The sequence below is a fragment of the Cygnus atratus genome, chromosome Z (assembly GCF_013377495.2).
Source record: "Cygnus atratus isolate AKBS03 ecotype Queensland, Australia chromosome Z, CAtr_DNAZoo_HiC_assembly, whole genome shotgun sequence".
Classification (NCBI taxonomy): Eukaryota; Metazoa; Chordata; class Aves; order Anseriformes; family Anatidae; genus Cygnus; species Cygnus atratus.
This window is the reverse complement of record NC_066396.1, coordinates 14,681,161-14,701,114: the sequence shown is the minus strand read 5'-3', so window position 1 is coordinate 14,701,114 and position 19,954 is coordinate 14,681,161. Positions and strand designations below refer to the sequence as shown.

The 19,954-nt window shown below is 42.1% G+C and overlaps 1 protein-coding gene across 1 annotated transcript in view; it reads left to right on the top strand.

Moving 5' to 3' along the window:
- The window catches only part of PLCXD3 (phosphatidylinositol specific phospholipase C X domain containing 3), an 83,490-nt gene that overhangs the window by 37,595 nt on the left and 25,941 nt on the right, over positions 1–19,954 (top strand). The window contains 3 exon segments of the mRNA XM_050716452.1: positions 7,331–7,364; positions 7,366–7,415; positions 14,249–14,957. Coding sequence (XP_050572409.1) covers positions 7,331–7,364; positions 7,366–7,415; positions 14,249–14,957 — 793 coding nt within the window.

The following is a 19,954-nucleotide window of genomic DNA, read 5'->3' as shown; positions in this document are numbered from 1 at the left end:
GATCCATTTTTAGATAATTGCAAGTGGCTTGCTGGATATTTTTGTCCATTTTGTTTATCCAGTACAGCTAATCCTGAAAGAAGTAACAAGGATTTTATCTGTTACTCAAAATTAATCAAATTCCTGAATTAATACATATGTCTATAACTGGGAGAAAGGCAGAGATTAAAAAACAACAACAACAACAAAAAACAGTCTGAAATAGACTCTGCTTTGACAATCTCCTTGAAAAATGGCAATAATAGCAGTGTGGAACAGCTGCTATTATGTTTGGTAGTGGAGCGGGACTGCAGAACTGAGGCGCTGTCTGCCAGTGCCGATTTATTAAGTAATAACATAATGGTTTAGAGAAAAAAGGAAAGAAAAGGTCTCTTTTCACACAAGCCACTCTTGTCTTTTCAATAAATGGGTTAGAAATGGACCATCTGGAGCAAGTCCTTGCAAACATCCAGAAATAAATATTCAGGATGGCGTAAAGCTAGGAAGCGAAGGGAAGGAGGATGTGAAGGCAGTTTGTCGTGTGATACTCATGCTTGAGTAACAAGGGCCATCTTGGCCCAACTACATACCAGTCGCTACAGGAGAGAAGTGTGACAGAAGTTATTTAAGAATTCAGAGGAAGCATGAAAGGATTTGTGCTGGAATCATCACTGTATTGTAAGTGTCAGCTTTACCAGCATCATCACCTTTACTAGTATCACCAGCTTTGGGTTTATTGCAGATAACAAACAATACTTGGACTTCTAAGTTGAGGAATGTCATGTTAAAGCCAAAATGCAGTCACTGGAGTGGACTGTTGTCAAAGCAATGTTCTGAGAAAATGTGATTCTTTTGGGTACATTCAAGACTGAGAGCATTTGATGTTCTGAAGCTTTGAAAGCACTTTGAAATACACTTACTAATTCTATAGTATCAACGTTAACTTTTGAACCAGGAGGATGAAAACAGCTGAGATGAGTTAGGAGGATGAGGATAGTCTCCAATTACGTTAGGAAATTAATATGAAATGTTTTATTTATGTAGTGTTAGTATAAAACAGCTAAACTAATTACTGTTTTTAAAGACGTGAACATATCCAGTGTAAATTAGTTGCAATCAGAGCCTGGACAAAGTGCAGATCAGCTGACTGTTCATTCAGTTAATCAATAATGCTGCCTGTGCTTTTTCATTGACTTCTTGATGCTAAATGGTAAACGCTAACAGCCAGATTTGCAGCAGTCTAAATTGGCATAATGGGTCATTAGAGTTATACTGATAAATACCAACTGGGAATCTAATCTGGTGTGGACTGGAAATTTAGGAAATGGAACAGTTATTTTGTAACTTGCTTCATTCATTTATATTGTCCACTGTGTTGTATAGTGGCTTGTTTGATTGCTGTATTGAATCAAGTAGAGATACAGTTTGCAACAAATAATGCAAGAAGATCTGAAATTGGATTGCTGGGCATGGCGTGTTTGGCAGCACTCCAGGTTGATTGATTGTGCAGGGCTTTAAATTGCCTGCTCAGTGATGGTAAAAGAGATGAGTAAAAGGCAGGCATTGACAGTTTGATTCCTCTGTATTCTGTGTGTCTTTACTTTTTGCCATTCTGTTTGCAAAATGAAATTATTAGTCTCTTTATGTCCCTGGACCAGAGTGGATATGCACCGGATGATGTAGCTGATAGACTCATTTTACAGTCCTACTTAAGACTGCTCCAGCAGTAGCTCTGGGTGATGCTTACCTGTAATACAGTGTGATTTTTATTTTTTTTATTTGATCTACAAGTTGAAATAGCATCAAATTGAGTCCTGTTTCTGGCATATTTGTTGAGATTGAGACCTGAGTTTAGGTCTCTGGTGTTTTGCCGCATTTTCTCGTTTGTTCTTTTATGTTATCTCCTGGTCTGAAAGGGCAGAAATGGAATTAGCGGCACGGATAGGGATATTTTTTTCAGACTTACAGTTAAAAACAAGAAACATTTTGAAAACTCATGTTTTGGGGCTTAACTTTGTTGAAATGCCAGACTGTGAACCTGGGGAAGAAGGGGTGGCAGATTATCCGATACATTTGTCTAGAGGGCTTTTAAAACTCTGCTGAGGTGTAGCTCCTGGAGGAGGACACTGCCCTGTCACAGCATGGCTAATCTGACAGTGCTTGCCTTAACCATGCTCTTACCTTAACCAATCTGAAATACTGTTACATGCATGCATTTGCACCCAGCTCAGACAGGGTCTGTTTTTAAACCTCTCTGTTTGGCTCCAGAAAGGTCTCCTGTCTGTTCATATCTCATGGTCAAGGAGTTAAAAAGCAGATCACTTTTGCTTACTATTCCCTTCAGTACTGTGATGGCAGCCAAACTCCACCACAACCTCAAAAAATAGAAGAATAAAAAAAATAGAAGAATCTCTAATATGAAGATATTAAGCAAACAAAGGATAAGGAAGAGGGCAGAACAGGGGGAACGGTGAAAATATAACAACTTACGTGCTTCCCTCTTCCTCCCATTCCTTTGCAGTACTTTGCATCTTTTCATTATCTCTGAGTCATGACATGGTTGGTCAGCTAAGTTTATATGGGCAGCTTGCTAAAAGTGATCTTTAAAGAGGGTTTTTGTGTGAAAGCCTTTGTGAACTGACTCAGAATAGGGAATAATATTTCTCCCACTCGCCTTTCCATCTTTCTCTCACAAGAATCAGATTAACTGCTCAGATTTGTCCCAGCTTTTCAAGCTCAGTGACTGAGAAAATGAAGATGAGCCTAGCTTGGATTTATTGCATGGTGATAGAAAACTCTACCAGTACCACCCCTAGGACAGCCCATCCTGCAGTGCTGATACACTGGCTGGCAGTGCACTTATTAAAGTGTAGGAGGAATCCTTATTCTTTGCTTCACAGGTGTCCTTGCAGCAGAGTTTGATGCTTCTAGATACCACTGAAAGATCTTGCCTTTAAAGTTCTTTTGGAGATGCATTTCAGACTGCATTGGATTTCTTGTAGAGATCTTTGAAGTCACAGAAAACTTGTTTTAAGGCATCATTCTTCCACAAGCTTTGCAATGCAATCTCATTTTATCCAACCACGCCTCCCAGTTTTCATTTTCTTGGCCCTAAAATAATGGGTAATGCAGAAGCTACACATGCCATGCAAGTAATTTTTGTCAGTTACAGGATCGCTACAGTTGTTCAGTAGTGTTATTCAGATTTAATAGAAAATATTGTACTGGTTTAAAAAGGAAAAAATAAAAATAATTTAAAAAGAGCACAACGAAATGGCAACAATAGTGAGGCTAATACATGCTGTCAATGCAGTCATGAGTTAGGAAAGGGCTATACTGTATATGCCAGAGGGGAGGGAGAAAATTACATCAAAGAAGAGGGGAGAGGCAAGAGATGAGGGAAATGCAAAATCAAGTATTCAATATGCTCTCTAGTGCTGAAAAGATATAGTAACTGGCAAGAGTCTGTGTAATCAGAAGCAGTTATTTCAAGGGATATTTGTCTTCTTACCAAGAGTATTAAAGGCTGTTTTTCATGAAAAGAAATCAAATAAATAAAAGCACAAGAAGCAGAGGTGGTCTGATTTGATCCTATTTTCGGGTGTGAACATTGCATTACTTGTGGTTATACATAATAAGTAGCGCTTTATGCTCCTGTGTGCATGGAGAGGAAGAGATATGAACAGATCAACAGCAGCCTGTTCTCGTTTTTATAAGCCTCCTCAGCTGCATGCTGCCCTTAAAGGCTGTCCTGTCAGTGGTAGCATTAGGGTTGTGAACAAGAATTACGATCGGAAGGCATTTGCTGTGAGGAGATGCCATTTCACATGCTCAGCAGAGCTGCCTGGGGTCATCACAGCTTCTTGCCAGTCCCAAAGCTACTGGCTTGCAATGCAAGTGTTGCTGATTGCCCCAGGAGATATGACTTGGAAGCTGATGACACACGCAGCCAGACTGAGGTGGTGCTGGAATAAAATACGCCCCGAACTATTCCTGGCACATTAATTTTATGCTTAGAATCAGATACACCTTTTGTACTCTGAAATGTTCACATTCATATGCTATTCCTTGAGTTAAGAGGAAAATAGCTAATAGGGTAATTCTAAGACTAGTGTCTAACTAAAATGTCAGTTGTGATAGAGATCTCAGATGCATCTGTACAACCAGCAGTGAGCTTGCAGAGCAGAAAGAAAAAACAGCATTGTAGATTGGTCTGCTCTGTTCCCAAAGCAGCTAAAACTTGAAAGAATCCTCATTTGTGGATCTCATTTGTGTAGCTAGGGCTACACAAATAAATCCCCAGGGATTTTATTTCCAGGTAATTAGATAGCTAATCTGTCTTCACGTTATAGTTGTCCATAATATTTAAGGATGTATGTGATAGTCATTAATTTGATACAAAATATACTATTCAATCTTCATATATGCAGTTAAATTCATAAATAAAGCCACAGTGGTCCACCCATCACGGCTCTCGACCCATGGCTTGCAAGCCGTACAACTGCGTCTGCTATGTTGAAATTGTAACTTACTATCATAGACTATGTGTCTTAGGTGCATGGTCAGTCTTGATGTAAAGATTCCTTAAAAATAAATAAAAATAAATCAATGGCTAGTCTTGCTGTGCCAGAAACAGGAGTTGCCTTATGAGCTTTTTTAAGTTTGAGTTGAAGCTCTTGTTCCATGAATCCTGATAGGTGTTAGCTCGATAGGTGAAGCGAGCCTTCTTCCATTAAAGAATATGCTCTGTGTCTGCTTTCCAAACATCTTGAAGTCATCCTTACAATTTCATTTGATTAAATAAGAATGGCTTTTTTAGTTTCTTACTGTAGGGCTGATTTTAAAAGTTTAAAGTCATTCCTACACCTTTTAAAATTTTTAGTGCAGTGCACAAAGATGAAACGGTGCTTATGCATTTGGCATGCATGCAGGCAATATCACTGCCTTCCTCCACCACCTTTTCTTCTGTGTTCAGCTAAGAGGTTTATAAGATACATTTGGAAAAAGAGTGGGGAAGGAACACCGACTGATTCTTTCAATCCTCAGTATGATCATTTACATTTCTACATATATAGTACAAAAATGTTCCCTGTGCTGTTTGAATTCAGGTGTCTGCAGGAACTCTGGTAACCTAACTCATGTTTTGCAGAGCAGCTGGGGACGGCTCTTGGGGCAAGAGAGATGGAAAGGGGCTGTGAGCAGAGCTGCCACAGACAGCTTGCCATGCTGCAGCTGTGCCGTGTTGCGAGGTCTCCGCTGAGCTGATTAAACCTGAGAACAAGCCTGCTCTGCTCTGCGCTATGGCCTGATCCTGCAGCCCCTTTTCAGGCTTCCTCTGATGTTAATGTTACATTTGTCTGAGTGAACACTAGCTTGTTTAGAACCGATCTGCGAAGAAACTAATAATTCCCTTAATGGTGGGCTTTTTGAGTACAGTAATCTGGTGCTCTAAGAAAGCCCCTGGCATTTGAGCACTGCTCCATCATTCTGTCTTCTCTGCATGCTGTCTGCTTGAAGTCCGCGGTGAAATCCGGCTGGAGGTGGTTCGACTGGTAAGAGGTGGGAGGCTATTTACACTTCAGTGTCTCAGAAAACATTTAAACACCTCCTCCTACACAAATAATTACAGGACAGTAAGAAAGTTATCAAGCAAGAGGGGAAACATGCTCTCGGAAGAGCAATGTGCTAATTTTCTGTTAAAGAATAGTTTCTTTAGCAGATCTTTCCTTGTGGTATCCATAGTTGTGACACATGCTCATACTGTTCAGAGAGCTAGAAATACAGGTTGCTTTTTCTTATTTCCTCACTTTTCAACAGTGCATTGAGAATTTGCAATTTGATATTAACTGATGTTGTGTTCGAAGGAAAAAGGGAGTTGATCCTTGTTTTTACAAGAGGGAGCTGTAGGGGACTGAATGTGGGTACATTTTATGTACACCAGATGTACTAGCATGAATTGAGTAATCATTAACCTAACCAGGTTTTTAGCCAAAGTTTGCATGTAGTACTGTGATAATTTCCATTTATATTTGGCTTTAAAGCAAAGAAGATCCTTCCCCACCTTCTGTCCTGTTTGATCTTAGAAGTTGGATCCTCACTCAGTACTGCCTCTTTCGTAAGAGCAACGCCTTGGCTCAGTCGAGCAATCAGAAACACTTCCCCAGCTCAGGCACTGCCACAGACCACAAGCTGTCATGTAAAAAAGCATTCAAATGGTAATGTCTCTCGGAGAGGGTAAAGAGCAGGACTTGGAGATTGCAGGCAGCATCAACAAAGGCTCCTCTCGGAGGCAATTGTAGCCATGTTCAAAAGCACACAACAAAGTGTGAGCTCAGGAGTATTTCATGCTTGATGAGGAGACGCTAGAGAACAAGAGTAAATAGTTGCTGAAATCATTTCTTGTGCATGAAAATTTGATTTGTGCATAGGGAGAACAGAAGCAGGGAGCCATTCCTGATCTGAAAGTTGGTCAATAGACATGGGATGCCGTCTCTGGACTGAGGGACTAACAGTTCATCTTTCTCCCTAGCTAAGAAGCCGATGCAGACAAGTCTTTTTAAGCAGTCTTCAATGATTTGTAGCTGTCTGTCAAAATTCCATTCTTTCACTTCCTTCTCTTTAGACACGAGAGAAGGGCAGTTGGACCACATGAGCTCCAAAGGTCTCTTCCAACCTCAATTAGGTTGTGATTCTCTGAAGGATAAAACTCTCTATTCTATATTATATATGAAATCATAGAATCATAGAAAGGCTTGGGTTGGAAGGGACCTCAAAGATCACCTAGTTCCAACCCCCCTGCCATAGGCAGGGACGCCAAAGACATTTGCTAATTTGCTTTGTGCTGGGTTTTAACTGTTTTATACTTTACCATGTGGAGCTCTAGACCGTGGCTATTGGTATGGTAGCTGCCGTCTGTTGTAGGTGTGCTGTGCTGCTGAATGTGGATTAAGGTGCTCCATCAGAGATGTGGATGTGTTGGCTGAGCAATGCAGGGTCCGCCCATGGCAGAAGTAGTATTAAACCACGTCTGGCAAAGGTTGGCAAAACATGACTCTTCAATTTATTTATTTATTTATTTATTTTAACACACAGTGGGTTTGTTCACCCTTGCCAACAAACCACGTTAAAATGTCAGCATACTAATCACTGTGCACCTCTCTGGTTTCTCAGGTTGTTCCTTGACACACGGCTTGCCTGCAGTCTTCGTCCCAATGAGGCAGCACAGCACAGATTTCTGACGGCCTGTCCCCGTATGCGGGACTGGGGTCGGAGTTAGGGTTTTGCACAGTTCTGGTGAGGGGTCCAGGCCTTCTCTGGCGGAAGAGGGAAAATGCACCCTTCTGTCCAGCAGGAGGATGGCAGGTGAGGGGAAGGCTACCGCTTCCAGGAAGGATGGGAGCAAACTCTTCCTTTCCTTTTCCCACATTATCCGTGAGGTCTTCAAGGCAGAAGGGGATATTAGCTTCGAGAGGAGGAAGAGAAGAGTTGCTGGGGCTGATACAACTGGCACAGAGGACGTGGGCAGACTGTGGAGTAGATTTCAGATGGGGAAATTGTGATTGTGCTGTATTTGCAACAGCATCTAAATTCTTGCGAAGTTAATAGTAATCTAACAAATGTTGCTTTAACAGCTTCATTCTCTGTCACTCCTGTCACCTTTTTGCTTACATTTTCAAGCACGACCAGAATACATTTTCTCCTTTGTCACTGCATGCCTCTTCTTGCTCCCAGATATTCAAGGACTTCAATTTAGCTGGTGTGACTTGAAACTCCAAAGCAATTTGGAATTCTATTATTCTGAAAGAAGCTGGAGGAAAATGGGGCTCTTTCCTGCAGACATTTGCACGCGTAATTAAAAGCATTCAGACAGCTGAGTGTTCCTAGAATTGGGCTCTGGACTTGTACTTTATCTGTAATCTCCCAGTGAAAACCAAGGTTAATTCATCCCTGTAGTCATACTTTGGAAAAACTAAAATGTTTACTTCACAGGTTAAAACCATTGGCTTTGAGAGATTTGACTGTCTGTGTATCAGGTTGTTTGTGCTGTGTGACCTGGGGGAAGATTTGATTTTTAAGAAGCGGATTGATTTATGTTCATGTTTCCTCATAGACATTTCAAGTTTAATGGCTTTATTTTTAAAATGTCTTCATTTTAGTTTGTCTTATTCAATAGAAACTTCAAGGCTTTATGTATCAAAAATAAAATAGCTCTTCTGTTTTCACCACTTGGGATGGGGCTATTCAGTTTGATTTATGTATGGGCTAGCTCACCACCTGCAAAATGTGGGCTTGTAGAATATTTTTTTCTTATTTTCTGATCAGACAATTCACTTGACTAAAAGCCAGATATTGTTACCAATTAAAAGACACTGTTCTCCCTTAGAGAAAAGTCTGACTTAAGAAGGGATTTCTGTGCTAATACCAAGGTAAAAGAATATGAGGTTCTTTGGCTGACTGGGACTCTGGGAAGAGTGCCGACTGCTTTGGCTTTCCCTTAAGAAGTTTTCCTGAGCCTTCAGAAAGCCAAAAGCTAGGTGTGATCCTGCTCGTGCTGCAGGCAACTTTTTCTGAAAAGCTTGTCTCACCCGCAGGCAGTGCCAGAACTGCCCATGGAAGGGGATCTGCAGAAATCCCGTGCAGCTCTCAGAGGCTGAGGTGCAGGAGCGAGGCTGTGGATGAGCTCCATTGCCAGCCAGCTGGTGTGGTTACAACCATGGGCTTGAGTGGGTGAGACCTGGGAGGTGGCCAGTTCTACCTTTGTAGGCTTCTTGATGCAGGTACAGAACAAGACAAAGGTCTGGGGGAAGCTTCCTGGTCCCACCATGGGAGGGCATTTGTAGGCTTCTTAACTTTTCTTTTCCAGATCCAAATTGAGTTGCACAGGGCTGTCTGTGCATCTTTAACTGCTTTTCTTGGAACAGCAGCGTGGTGCTTGGAGAACCCAGATATTTCTCATATAGTTTTGACAGGGTTTTTGAGTTGTTCTGAGGTGTCATGGGTAGCAGAAGGTTGTCTGCATGCATTGCATGATAACCTAATGTGGCCAGCGTAACAGTTCAGCCGCTGGGCTTATTTATACCAGAGTAAGCTGTATGTGTACTCATGCTCTGACCCTGACTTGTCTGTTAGCTGGATTTTTGCATTACATGAGTACTGTAAGCCCTGTGACCTTCAGCTGGAGTTATGGGCTCACAACTGTTGATGCACATTGGAAGAAGAGCAGATAAGCCATGCAGTTACCTCTGGGGAGGCTGGGCCACTGCACAATATATAGTGTGTTCTTTTTCCCCCCAGTTGCTTTTGTGTTGCTGTCTTGGGCAGTCTTTTTACCAAACTAAGTTTGTGTCATCCAAGCAGTTTAAATACTAAAGGTTTTATGAAGCCTGAGTTCCATTGCTCTTGCCAGCACGTTTTGACTTCCTGAGATGTGCTGTGGCTTTGGCTGGGAGAGCAGTGAGTGCTCAGCTGTCTTAAAAAGAAGCTGAAACACAATATTAAGCTGCAGCAAGTCTAGTGTTCATGCACGAAGACTTTGCTACTCCTTGATCACAATGTTGTTAAGTAAAGATTCACAGAGCTTTTTGTCCTTGTGCGACTGTTTTTTTTAGGACAAACGAGATGGCGAGAACAGACCAAATGAAATGGGGAGCACATGTGCTTTGGTTGCCTTTGGTACCAGATGTCAGGGAATCTGTCCTTGCTGTCCTCTGCAGCATCCGAGAAACGTTGTGATCTGGTGTCAGTCTCTGTAGAGCCCTCTTGGCAAGGACGTTTTCCAAAAGCTTAGACTGCCTCAGCATGTGATGCTTCAGCACTAGTCACCGAGGAATGTCATCTCCTAAATATAGGAAACAACAACAGGTAAAGCTTCTAATGACACCCAAAGCAACAGTAAAAGACTGCTTCTGGCAATCGCTGGGTAACTCCCACTGCAGAGGCAGGAGTTTGAAGTCTGTGAGAGAAGGTGAGGAGGGCAAAGTGCGCCCAAACCTGTGGAACTCTGCTCCTGTTTGGGGTTTTGCTGTGGCTTGTGCTCCTTCAGAATGTGATTGCTGCTGTCAGGGGCATGTTGGGCAGCACCGTTTGAATCAGTACCTCAATTTAGGTGCCATTTGCCAAGTGATTGTTAAGAGGGATGGCCAGAGCTCCCAGTGAGGCAAGGGGAGGGAAGAGTGACGTTCAGTTGTGCCTGCCCTCTTTATGAATGATGTGTTAAGGCTTAGCCACTGAAAATAGCAGCTTTGCTGTGCCTCTCTGTAAATCTCTGGTGGGATTGAAGAAACAATTCTGAACTGGAACACATTCTCCCTGAGGGATTTTTTTCAGCACTGAGCCCAATTATTTTTTAAATGGGGGGTTAGCCCTCCAGGGAAGCCATAAATATGTCCATAGCTGAGCAACAGTGGGTTTTATATTCCCAATTGTCCTATTAAGGGAATTCACTAAAGAAAACAGGAGACCATTCTCCATAGTAAGAGTACAAGCAGCTGTTCTCTTGCAGTCTAAGTGATACTGCATATTTTACCCTTGAATGTCTGAAAAGTGTTTAGCTGACGTCTAAGTTCAAAAAATCTGTAAGGGGTGGGAAAGGCAACAGAGAGCTCCTGCAGTTAAAGAAAGCTCCAGCAGCAAAAGAAAGCAAGGAAAATGCTGGTCTGCTACTGAACAGGGCAGGAGACCTCAATGCAGGACAAGAAAACTTCTGAAGCAATTGAGCAGGTTGGACCAGATGACTTCTGGAGCTCCCATCCAACCTAAATTATTCTGTGTCTGCTTATCTCCACACTCCCCAGAGGTACAAAAGCTTCATTTCTCATCTCTCAACCTTAGAAACGATTATCAAGAGACACTTAAAATACATGCACCATCTGTGATCCAAAAAACCCAAACTGGCCAGTTTCAATAACTGATAGAGTAAATTGAGACAAGACCAGCTTACCAGGTAAAGCAAAGGCCGTGTGTTCAGGCAGAGCAAACCAAGGAACCCACTCGCTGCTTCCCATCGGCAGGAGGTGTTCAGCCCCTCCCAGGACAGCAGGGCTCATCGCCTGTAATGGTTTCTTGGGCAGACAAACGCCATCACTCCGAATGTCCCCCCTTCCTCCTTTGTTCCCCCAGCTGTTATTGCTGAGCACGGCACCACACGGTGTGGGACACCCCTTTGGCCAGCCTGGGCCAGCTGTCCTGGCCCTGTCCCCTCCCAGCTCCTGGTGCATCCCCAGCACCTCATCACTGACAGGGCAGCACGAGGAGCTGAAACGTCCTGGGCTCTGTGTGAGCACTGCTCAACAGCAACCAAAACATTGCCATGTTATCATCACTGTTTTCATCACAAAGCACAGCATCATACAACATACCAGCCTCTATGAAGACAACTGACTTAATCCCAGCCAAAAACAGGACAACCCTGCATCCTTTCTTTATAGGAGCAGAGATCTGGCTATACAGAGAGCTGACAAGTCCACTTCCCAGTGGCAAAGGAGTACAAGAATGTCCCTGTGTACCAGAGCAAGACTGGAAAGAAAGCTGCTTGCTAAAAACAAGTATATGTCCATACAGGATCCTCTCGTTACCAGGAACATAGTGATTTGGGACATGGCAATACAAAAGGTCATACACTAATTTGCTCTGCCAGGTGTAAGGATTTTGAATTTCCCAGAGTTAGGCGAGCAAGCTGGCTCGGACGGGAGTGCAGGTTGAAGGCAGAAGGAATACAGATGAGTGCATGATGAGAATAAATATTCAAATGACCTGATCAAACTACTTATACATGTGGAAAGAGAAAAAAATTTGCTGTTTTTCTTTCAGTCAGGAGGAACCTTTACATACTTTGGAAGAGCTCAGCTCACATCAGTTCCTTTTGTTGTAAACCAAGTTTAATTAAGCTTTATTTTCTCTTTGTGGAATTTAGTGGGTCCTTCCTGTTCTAGTCACAAAACATGGACTTTATCAGTGTCCTGTGTCCTCTTCTCTGTACCTTTCACCCACTGTGAAATTTCACCCATTTTTTAGATTCAAACATTTGCATGAAGCCCTTAATTTAGAAAAAAAAATGTGGTCTATCCTGCTTGTAATGGTCAGTAGCTTCTATCTATGATGTTTCCCCTCTGCCCCCCACCCCATGTTCTGTGTTAGTGATAGCTGGTAGCTGCCAGCTGTCAAGTTTTTCACCTTAGTTTTATGCCCTGAGAACTGTGCTGCCTCTCTTGACTTCAGTAGATTTAAGTAGTGCTTGGCACAGTATACATTGCATATTGGCTGTGGTGGTCAAGCTTAGCTGCCTCTTCTGCAACTGCAGGTTCCCAGAGGCTACAGAACTGACAATAAAGGGCAAATGGTTTAATTAATCTTACTACCATTTGGGGCCCACTGCTGCAACCAGTTATTCTTGTTTGTACATATATACCTGTTCTGATGTAAATCCTACTGAAATCAAAGGAACTTCAGTGGGCAAAGTGAGAGTTTGCAAGATCCGTCCTTGATAATATCAATAACTACGCTTTGTTTTAAACAGGACTGGATTTACTTTGATTTCTAGATTAGTGCAGGTTACGTTGAGCAGAACGTTTAATGTATCTCATTGATTTTTCACTGTTGAAACATAAGTCACTGCTCTAATCATTTGTTTTACCATTAAAATTCTGTATGCAGATCTGGCCCCTTGGGATATCAGTGTGTAGCAAGATAGTCCGTGATCTAATCAGGTGCTGTGAAGAATATGGTATTGCTTCAACGCATAGCAGTAGAAAGCCTCATCAAAATGAAAAACTTATCTAATACTAGTAAAATGCAGTTCAAAGAGACAACTGTGGAAAGCAGGGGTGTACAAAATTTTAAGACGTTTCTCAGATTAAACAAAGCCAAATTCAAGCCAGAGTTTAAGATGATTTGTCATGACTCCACTTATTGTTAAAGAAGAAAATTTTACAGCTGTCACTTCAGTTTATAGGGTTTGTTCCAGCTCAGTTAAAGTAGCATCGCCATCAGAAATGACTGACTAGCAGGATTTCGTTAATGTGATACTTATTTGTCACAGCATGAGTGCCTTGGAAAGTGATTTTGAAAAGCACCTAAAAAAGCATCAATAGCAGAAGACACGACTTGTTCTCTGAACTCCTTTTGATGCTTGGAGTTGGGTCTCTGAGTGCTTAGCACTACAGTCCATTTTGGAGGTGCGAGTCCTGCTGATCTTGGAGGAGTTCTGCAAGTGGTGTGGTGCAGGCAGAGGAGCAGACCTCCTCTCCTTGCTGTGGTGCCTCTGAGCAGCAGCATCCTCCGCTGCTGGGACAGTGAGACTGGTCAGACAGTCTCTGTAGACTGCAGAAAGCTGGTAGTAGACAAGGATGATAGCATCTCCTAGGGTAAGCTTATCCCTCCATAAAGCAAGGCAAAGTCCCTTACGGAGAACTATCATGTTTTTGCAGATGTCCAAAACATTAGCATTATCAGCTTCATTCATGTAAAGATCTAAAGGCTTGTTAAAATAAGTGTGTAGCTTTTTTTAATGGACATACCTTGACATAAAGAGAATTTTGCAGAGCAAATTGTCTTAGGTATTTTTGTATGCAACTACCTTATGCTGTAGAAAATGGCAACCTCTTTACATAGGTATGTTACATAGTAGTTCTGTTCTTGTTGAAGGCACACCATGAAGTTGCTGTGTTTTAGCAGAGAAACACAATGCTGTCCTTAGCTCTGTTTCATTTATGTAACAAGGGAAATTAAAGAATTTTAGAGGTATATTTACGAAGGAAAACAGCATTTAGTAACCTTACTGATGACCAGATGAGACTTGAAATAAAGGTCAGAAAGGTTACATGTCCTGGCATTTTTCAACTCAAGTGTGTGTTTTTTTCTTCAGTTCTGTAAACTAGACAGTGCACGATTCAGTGTGGAGGGCCAGATTCTCATCTTCTTGTTGGCTCTAGGGATTTGTTACGTGTCTGACTTTGCTGGAATTACATCAGGCTTGTTTTGACGTTCAGAGCCCTCTGAGTTAAGTGGGATAAAAGGTGTAAGTAAGAGCTAAAAGAGTGAGGGAGAACCCAGATAAGCTGTAAAGCAGGCACTGCCTTTCAGTCATGTTCCTGTGAAGCTCTGGTGGGTAAATGCTGCCAGACAAAGGTTGTGTATTGAGAAAAAGGACAGGGGAGGAGTTTGTTGTCAAGTGCTGGTACAGGTCAGAAAATTACATTCAGCAAAAAAGAATCACTAATGCCTTCTAACATGTAAATCCAATATTGATTATTTTCCTTTGTTGTGTTTTTAGGGTCTCATGACTCCTTTAGCTTCTACATTGATGAAGCCTCTCCAGTTGGGCCTGAACAGCCAGAAACGGTCCAGAATTTTGTGTCTGTTTTTGGGACTGTAGCCAAAAAGCTGATGAGGAAGTGGTTGGCTACACAGACCATGAACTTCACCAGCCAGCTGGGGGCAGGCATACGGTATTTTGATCTTAGGATTTCCACCAAGCCAAGAGACCCAGACAACGAACTCTACTTTGCTCACGGCTTATTCAGTGCCAAAGTCAAGGAGGGCCTGGAAGAGATCAATGCATTTCTTGCTGACCACCCAAAAGAAGTGGTCTTCTTGGACTTCAATCATTTCTATGGGATGCAGAAATATCATCATGAAAAGCTTGTCCAAATGCTCAAGGACACGTATGGAAACAAAATGTGTCCTGCTATATTTGCCCATGAAGTAAGCCTCCAGTACCTGTGGGAAAAGGAACACCAAGTGCTGGTTTTTTATCACAGCCCAGTGGCTCTCGAGGTACCATTTCTTTGGCCAGGCCAGATGATGCCAGCTCCATGGGCAAACACAACAGATCCAGAAAAACTGATTCAGTTCCTCCAGGCATCAATCACTGAAAGAAGAAAGAAGGGCTCCTTTTTTATTTCTCAAGTAGTGCTGACACCAAAGGCTAGTACAGTGGTGAAAGGGGTTGCTAGTGGTCTCAGAGAAACAATCACAGAAAGGTAAGTTCCTGGTGGGTGACATCTGCTGACCGTGCTGAACGTGTGTCAGAAATGCTGCTTTTTCTAATTTATTTTCAAGAAACTCCAGCAGATCTGTTTTTACCATGCTACTGTGACTAAGAGTCAGAACTTGGGCATAATCCTAATGTATTTGGTGAAACGTCTTTAAGGAGGAGCTTTTGTATCTCAAAAGAAAATCTGGCACTAACTCATCATGAAATCATATGGATTGGCTTGACGTTCATTTACCTGAATGCAGATGTTTTGGGTTTTTTTGAATGTGGTTTCTCACCATAGGCACTGATCATCTTCCCTCAGATTTCCTCACTGGATGTGGACAAATTTGTCTGAACAGAACAGTTCAGTTGCAAGGGAACTATAAAGACCATCTAGTCCCTCTGCCTGACCACTTCAGGGCTAACCAAAAGTTAAAGCATTTTATTGAGGACATTATCCAAATGCCTCTTGAACACTGAGAAGAATGGGGGGTAATGACCACTTCCCTAGGAAGCCTGTTCCAATGTTTGACCACCTTCACGGTAAAGAATGTCCAGTCTGAACCTCCCCTGGTGCTGCTTTGTGCTGTTCCCCTGTGTCCTGTGATCAGTTCCCAGGGAGCAGAGACTGGCACCTCCCTCTCTGCTTCCCCTCCTCAGGAAGCTGCAGAGAGCAATGAGGCCACCTCTGAGCCTCCTTTTCTCCAGAATGGACAAACCAAATGTCCTCAGCCTCTCCTCACAGGACATGCCTTCCAGCCCTGTTACCAGCTTTGTTTCCCTCCTCTGGAGGGCATGCCTTCAAGTATCTTAATGCCCTTTTTATAATGTGGAGCTCAGAACTGAATACAATATTTAAGTTTAGGCTGCACTGAGTTTATTTAACTCTGTTTTATGCACCAGGCCTCGGGTACCGAGTAAATCATTTTTCTTTCATTTTGGCTTGTTAGCAAAGTCTTGACAGTGCAGAATTTTGCATCCTTTACTATCCTTATACACCTTAAGGATGCATGACTTCTTTCTGCATATGATCATACACTATACCAGCTGTCAAGACACCATTAGGGTGCACTTGCCTTCTAACAGCCCTTTGATTATCATACAGAATTTCTTGAGGAAAGAAACTCTGGAGGCCACTGTAGAGGTTGTGTATTTGGAATGCTGTGTTGGCAGGCCATTGGCTGTTACATTGCAAAACGTCTATGCAAGACTTGCATTATTTATACTGTTCTGACTTTGATAAATCACAGCCAATTTTCAGCTTAAAGGCATGTATGTGCGACTATGTTCTTGACAACTTGCTAGGAAACCTGAAATTTAATGCTAAAGCACAAGAGCTTTTTTTTTCCCTTAAAAAAAAAAGGAATGAAAAAAAAATACAGACAGGAAAAATATATAATGGGGATGAATGGCCTGCTAATGTTCTGCTATCTGGTTGGAGGTGCCTGTACCAGGAATGTCTGTCTACTGAGAGCACTGTCCTCTTCTCTGTGACGAATGGCACAGTGTCTATGACACTGTGAAGACATCCTGAGAAGAAAACATGCCTCACTTTTGAGAAGGATTGAACTGTTTTCATGACAGCTTTCCCAAGTGACTGTTAACTAGGAAAAACAGGGACACATGTTACCTGAAAAGACAAAGTGGTGACACAAATGGTTTTATAGGCAGTTGAATATGATTCACAAATGCTTGTGTGACTGTACTTGCAGGTGTTTGTATATCCTCCATTAATGTTCTTATAGACTCCTTTGGGTTGTGTGTTTCTCTTAGTGGTGAATCTGAAGAGCACTTAGAACTGAAATCCCACTTTGCCAGTGGGTTTTACTGTTAAACACTCACCTCATTGTTCAGGGATTTCTTTTCTCTGATAAACATCTTTCTGAGTGTTCTTTAGAACATGAAGTAGCACAATTGAGAAACAACCAGGTTCATCTTAAAACTTGCTGCATTAATGGAATAGCCAGTTAAAAAACCTTTTTTTCCCCTCTGGCTCATAAAGTGCTTCCTTGAAGTTTTTCGAAAAAATAAAAGGTTCGAATGGTTTCTGGATATGTTTGTCTAAGCTCTGAATGATTTGTATTTGAACTCTCAGTATGCTCTTGTCCACAACAAATTTAGAGATTACAACTAAACCACTTGAAATGTTAGTAAATAATTGGGCAGGAATACCTGGCAGTGTTGTTTTTTCCAAATTGCAGCTGAGATTTTCACATGAGCCCTAAGTGTGTAATCATATCTGCTTCATGGATACTTTTTTTTTGTCTTTGCATAGCTCTTTTAACCATCACAAAAGAAAAGGACTTTGAAAATCATTTCCAGAGCTGGTATGGAAATTGAAATCCTAGTAGTTATTAAAAAAAATACATATGATGCGTGAAGACACAGGCTTGAAATATGTGTTAAACCACACAGAAATGGAGCTTGTATATTGAGTTAACTGCTCTGAAAGTAAACATCAAGTATACTCAAAACTGCTCCTTAATGTGATGATGATCCTGTTAAAAATAAATAGATGAACAATTAAGGGTGGAATACAACCAGTGGAATTTACAGAATTCTGTCCAATCTCACTGCATTAATAGAACAGTAACTTAAAAGTATATAATCCATACTAAAGGAGTCAGGGTATATGATCCAGCTGCACTGTGTTTGCTGCTTTGAACCATCTAATGATTATTCATGGAGACATTATCCTGTCCTTTTCAGAATGAGTACACACGTCAGATCCCATTATTGTGTCCAGGTAGACTGCACATGTGCTATCTGGCAGTTACTGCAAACACGTATAGATTTTTATACTACTTTCTGCTTTTTAATAAATGTTGACAAAGAGTTTTGCAGCATGTTGCTTTTGGACACAGTTTTGTAACTGTACCTGGCGAGGTTTTTTTTTCCTCACATTGAATTTTGGAACATTGAATTTGCGATGTAAATATGGAATAAGGCTGAATTTTCATATTTTTTTTCCCCTAAATGAAATACTATATTTAAAAAATGTTCCTTTTCAGCATTTTCAAATAAAACCTTTGCTTGCCTGTTTCTTTCCCCCTCATTTTAACAGTGGTCACTGTCACTTACTTATCTACTTAATTCTGAGAACAGAACAAAGTTCAGATCCTTGTGGATACAATAAGACGTATCAGATTTTCATCTCTGAAATTGTTCGCTACTGATGAGATTATTTAAGATTGCAAGAACAATGGTTTGAGAGGGAGGATGTGGTTTCTGTCAGCTGCAGCATCTGTCAGTCCAGGAAAACTGCAAGCAGACACTGTGCAGCGAACTATGCTCCTTTGTGTTGCTTTGCAGCTCATGTCGCGTGAAGAAGCACGGTGGAATATTCCTCTGCAGCCAACAAACCGGCCATGTTGGCAGCTCTTCGGTGTGGCTGCTTGTGGTGTAGGCCCACCTGCTCCAACTGTTGCAGTGTTGCAGTCTCCAGTGTTGCAACACTCCAGTGTTGCAGTCTCCTGAGGTGGTGTTGCTCGTGCCTTTCCAGATTGTTCCTGACCCTGTTCCCCACTGCACCGTGTCTGAGGTCCTGCATCCGGGCCAGGGCAATCCCAAGCACCAATACAGGCTGGGCAGAGAATGGATTGAGGGCAGCCCTGAGGAGAAGGACCTGGGGGTGTTGGTTGATGAGAAGCTTGACATGAGCCAGCAGTGTGCACTGACAGCCCAGAAGGCCAACTGTGTTCTGGGCTGCATCAAAAGCACTGTGCTCAGCAGGGCGAGGGAGGGGATTGTGCCCCTCTGCTCTGCTCTTGTGAAACCCCACCTGAAGTCCTGCACCCTGCTCTGGGGCCCCCAACATAAGAAGGACATGGATGTATTAGAATGAGCCCAGAGGAGGGCCACAAGGATGGTCAGAGGGCTGGAGCACCTCTCCTACAAAGACAGGCTGAGGGAGCTGGGATTGTTCAGCCTGGGGAAGAGAAGGCTCCGGGGAGACCTCACGGCAGCCTGCCAATATCTAAAGTGGGCCTACAGGAAAGCTGGGGAGGGACTCTTTGTCAGGGAGTGTAGTGATAGGACAAAGGGGAATGGCTTTAAACTAAAAGAGGTTAGATTTAGATTAGATATTTGGAAGGAGGAAGCTTCCAAATGGATCGGTGAATGGTGAGGCTCAGGTTTTCCAGAGAATCTGTGGATGCCCCATCCCTGGAAGTGCTCAAGACATTGAGAAACCTGGTCCGGTGGGAGGTGTTCCTGCCCATGGCAGGGGTGTTGGAATTAGATGGTTGTTAAGGCCCCTTAACCCAAACCATTCTGTGATTCTGTTTTTTACTGATTAACTTTGCTCATAGGTGTTGCTGCTGTCAGAACATACGATACTCAGTGAGATAATAATTGAAAGAAAGAGAAATGAAAAAGTCATCAAGCTTTCTATCCTGCACAAATACAGGGGGAAAAGTTTTCTCGTGTGCTCTCCCCAGGACCACGGGTCACCATTACAGAACTTCATTACACAGCTTTTATCTTTGTTACTTGAATGAGGAGGCTCACTTGCATGCGCGTACATTACGTTCTTGGATTTGATGAAAACTTGGAGGACTAACAATATGTTTTCAGGCTTAACATTCTGTCATGCACAGTTTACGTGCCAAGAAGTACTCTTTGATTAGCAAACAGTATGTACCAAATGAATTACATTCCCTCTGCTTATTGAATTAACTTCACAGTGAGGGAGCTGCCTTTAGTACATCTGAAAGACAGTTGTGAAACAACCTTTTGATGCGTGTTGAGCTGTTCCTTATATTAATGTAGTTTGTTTTCTGATTTGTAGTGAAATTACTAATTTTATCTCTGACTGGTAAATGACACTGGAGACAAGTATTATATTCTCTTTGTTGTCTCTGGTTGAATGCTACTGAAGAATAACAGATCTTGTTTAGAGAACACAAGAATCTTGAGGTACTTTTAAAGCTTTTGAGGAGTGAAAAATAAACACAGCGTATTGTCCCCCTTGATTTCCAAATTAATCTGTAAGGATAATGT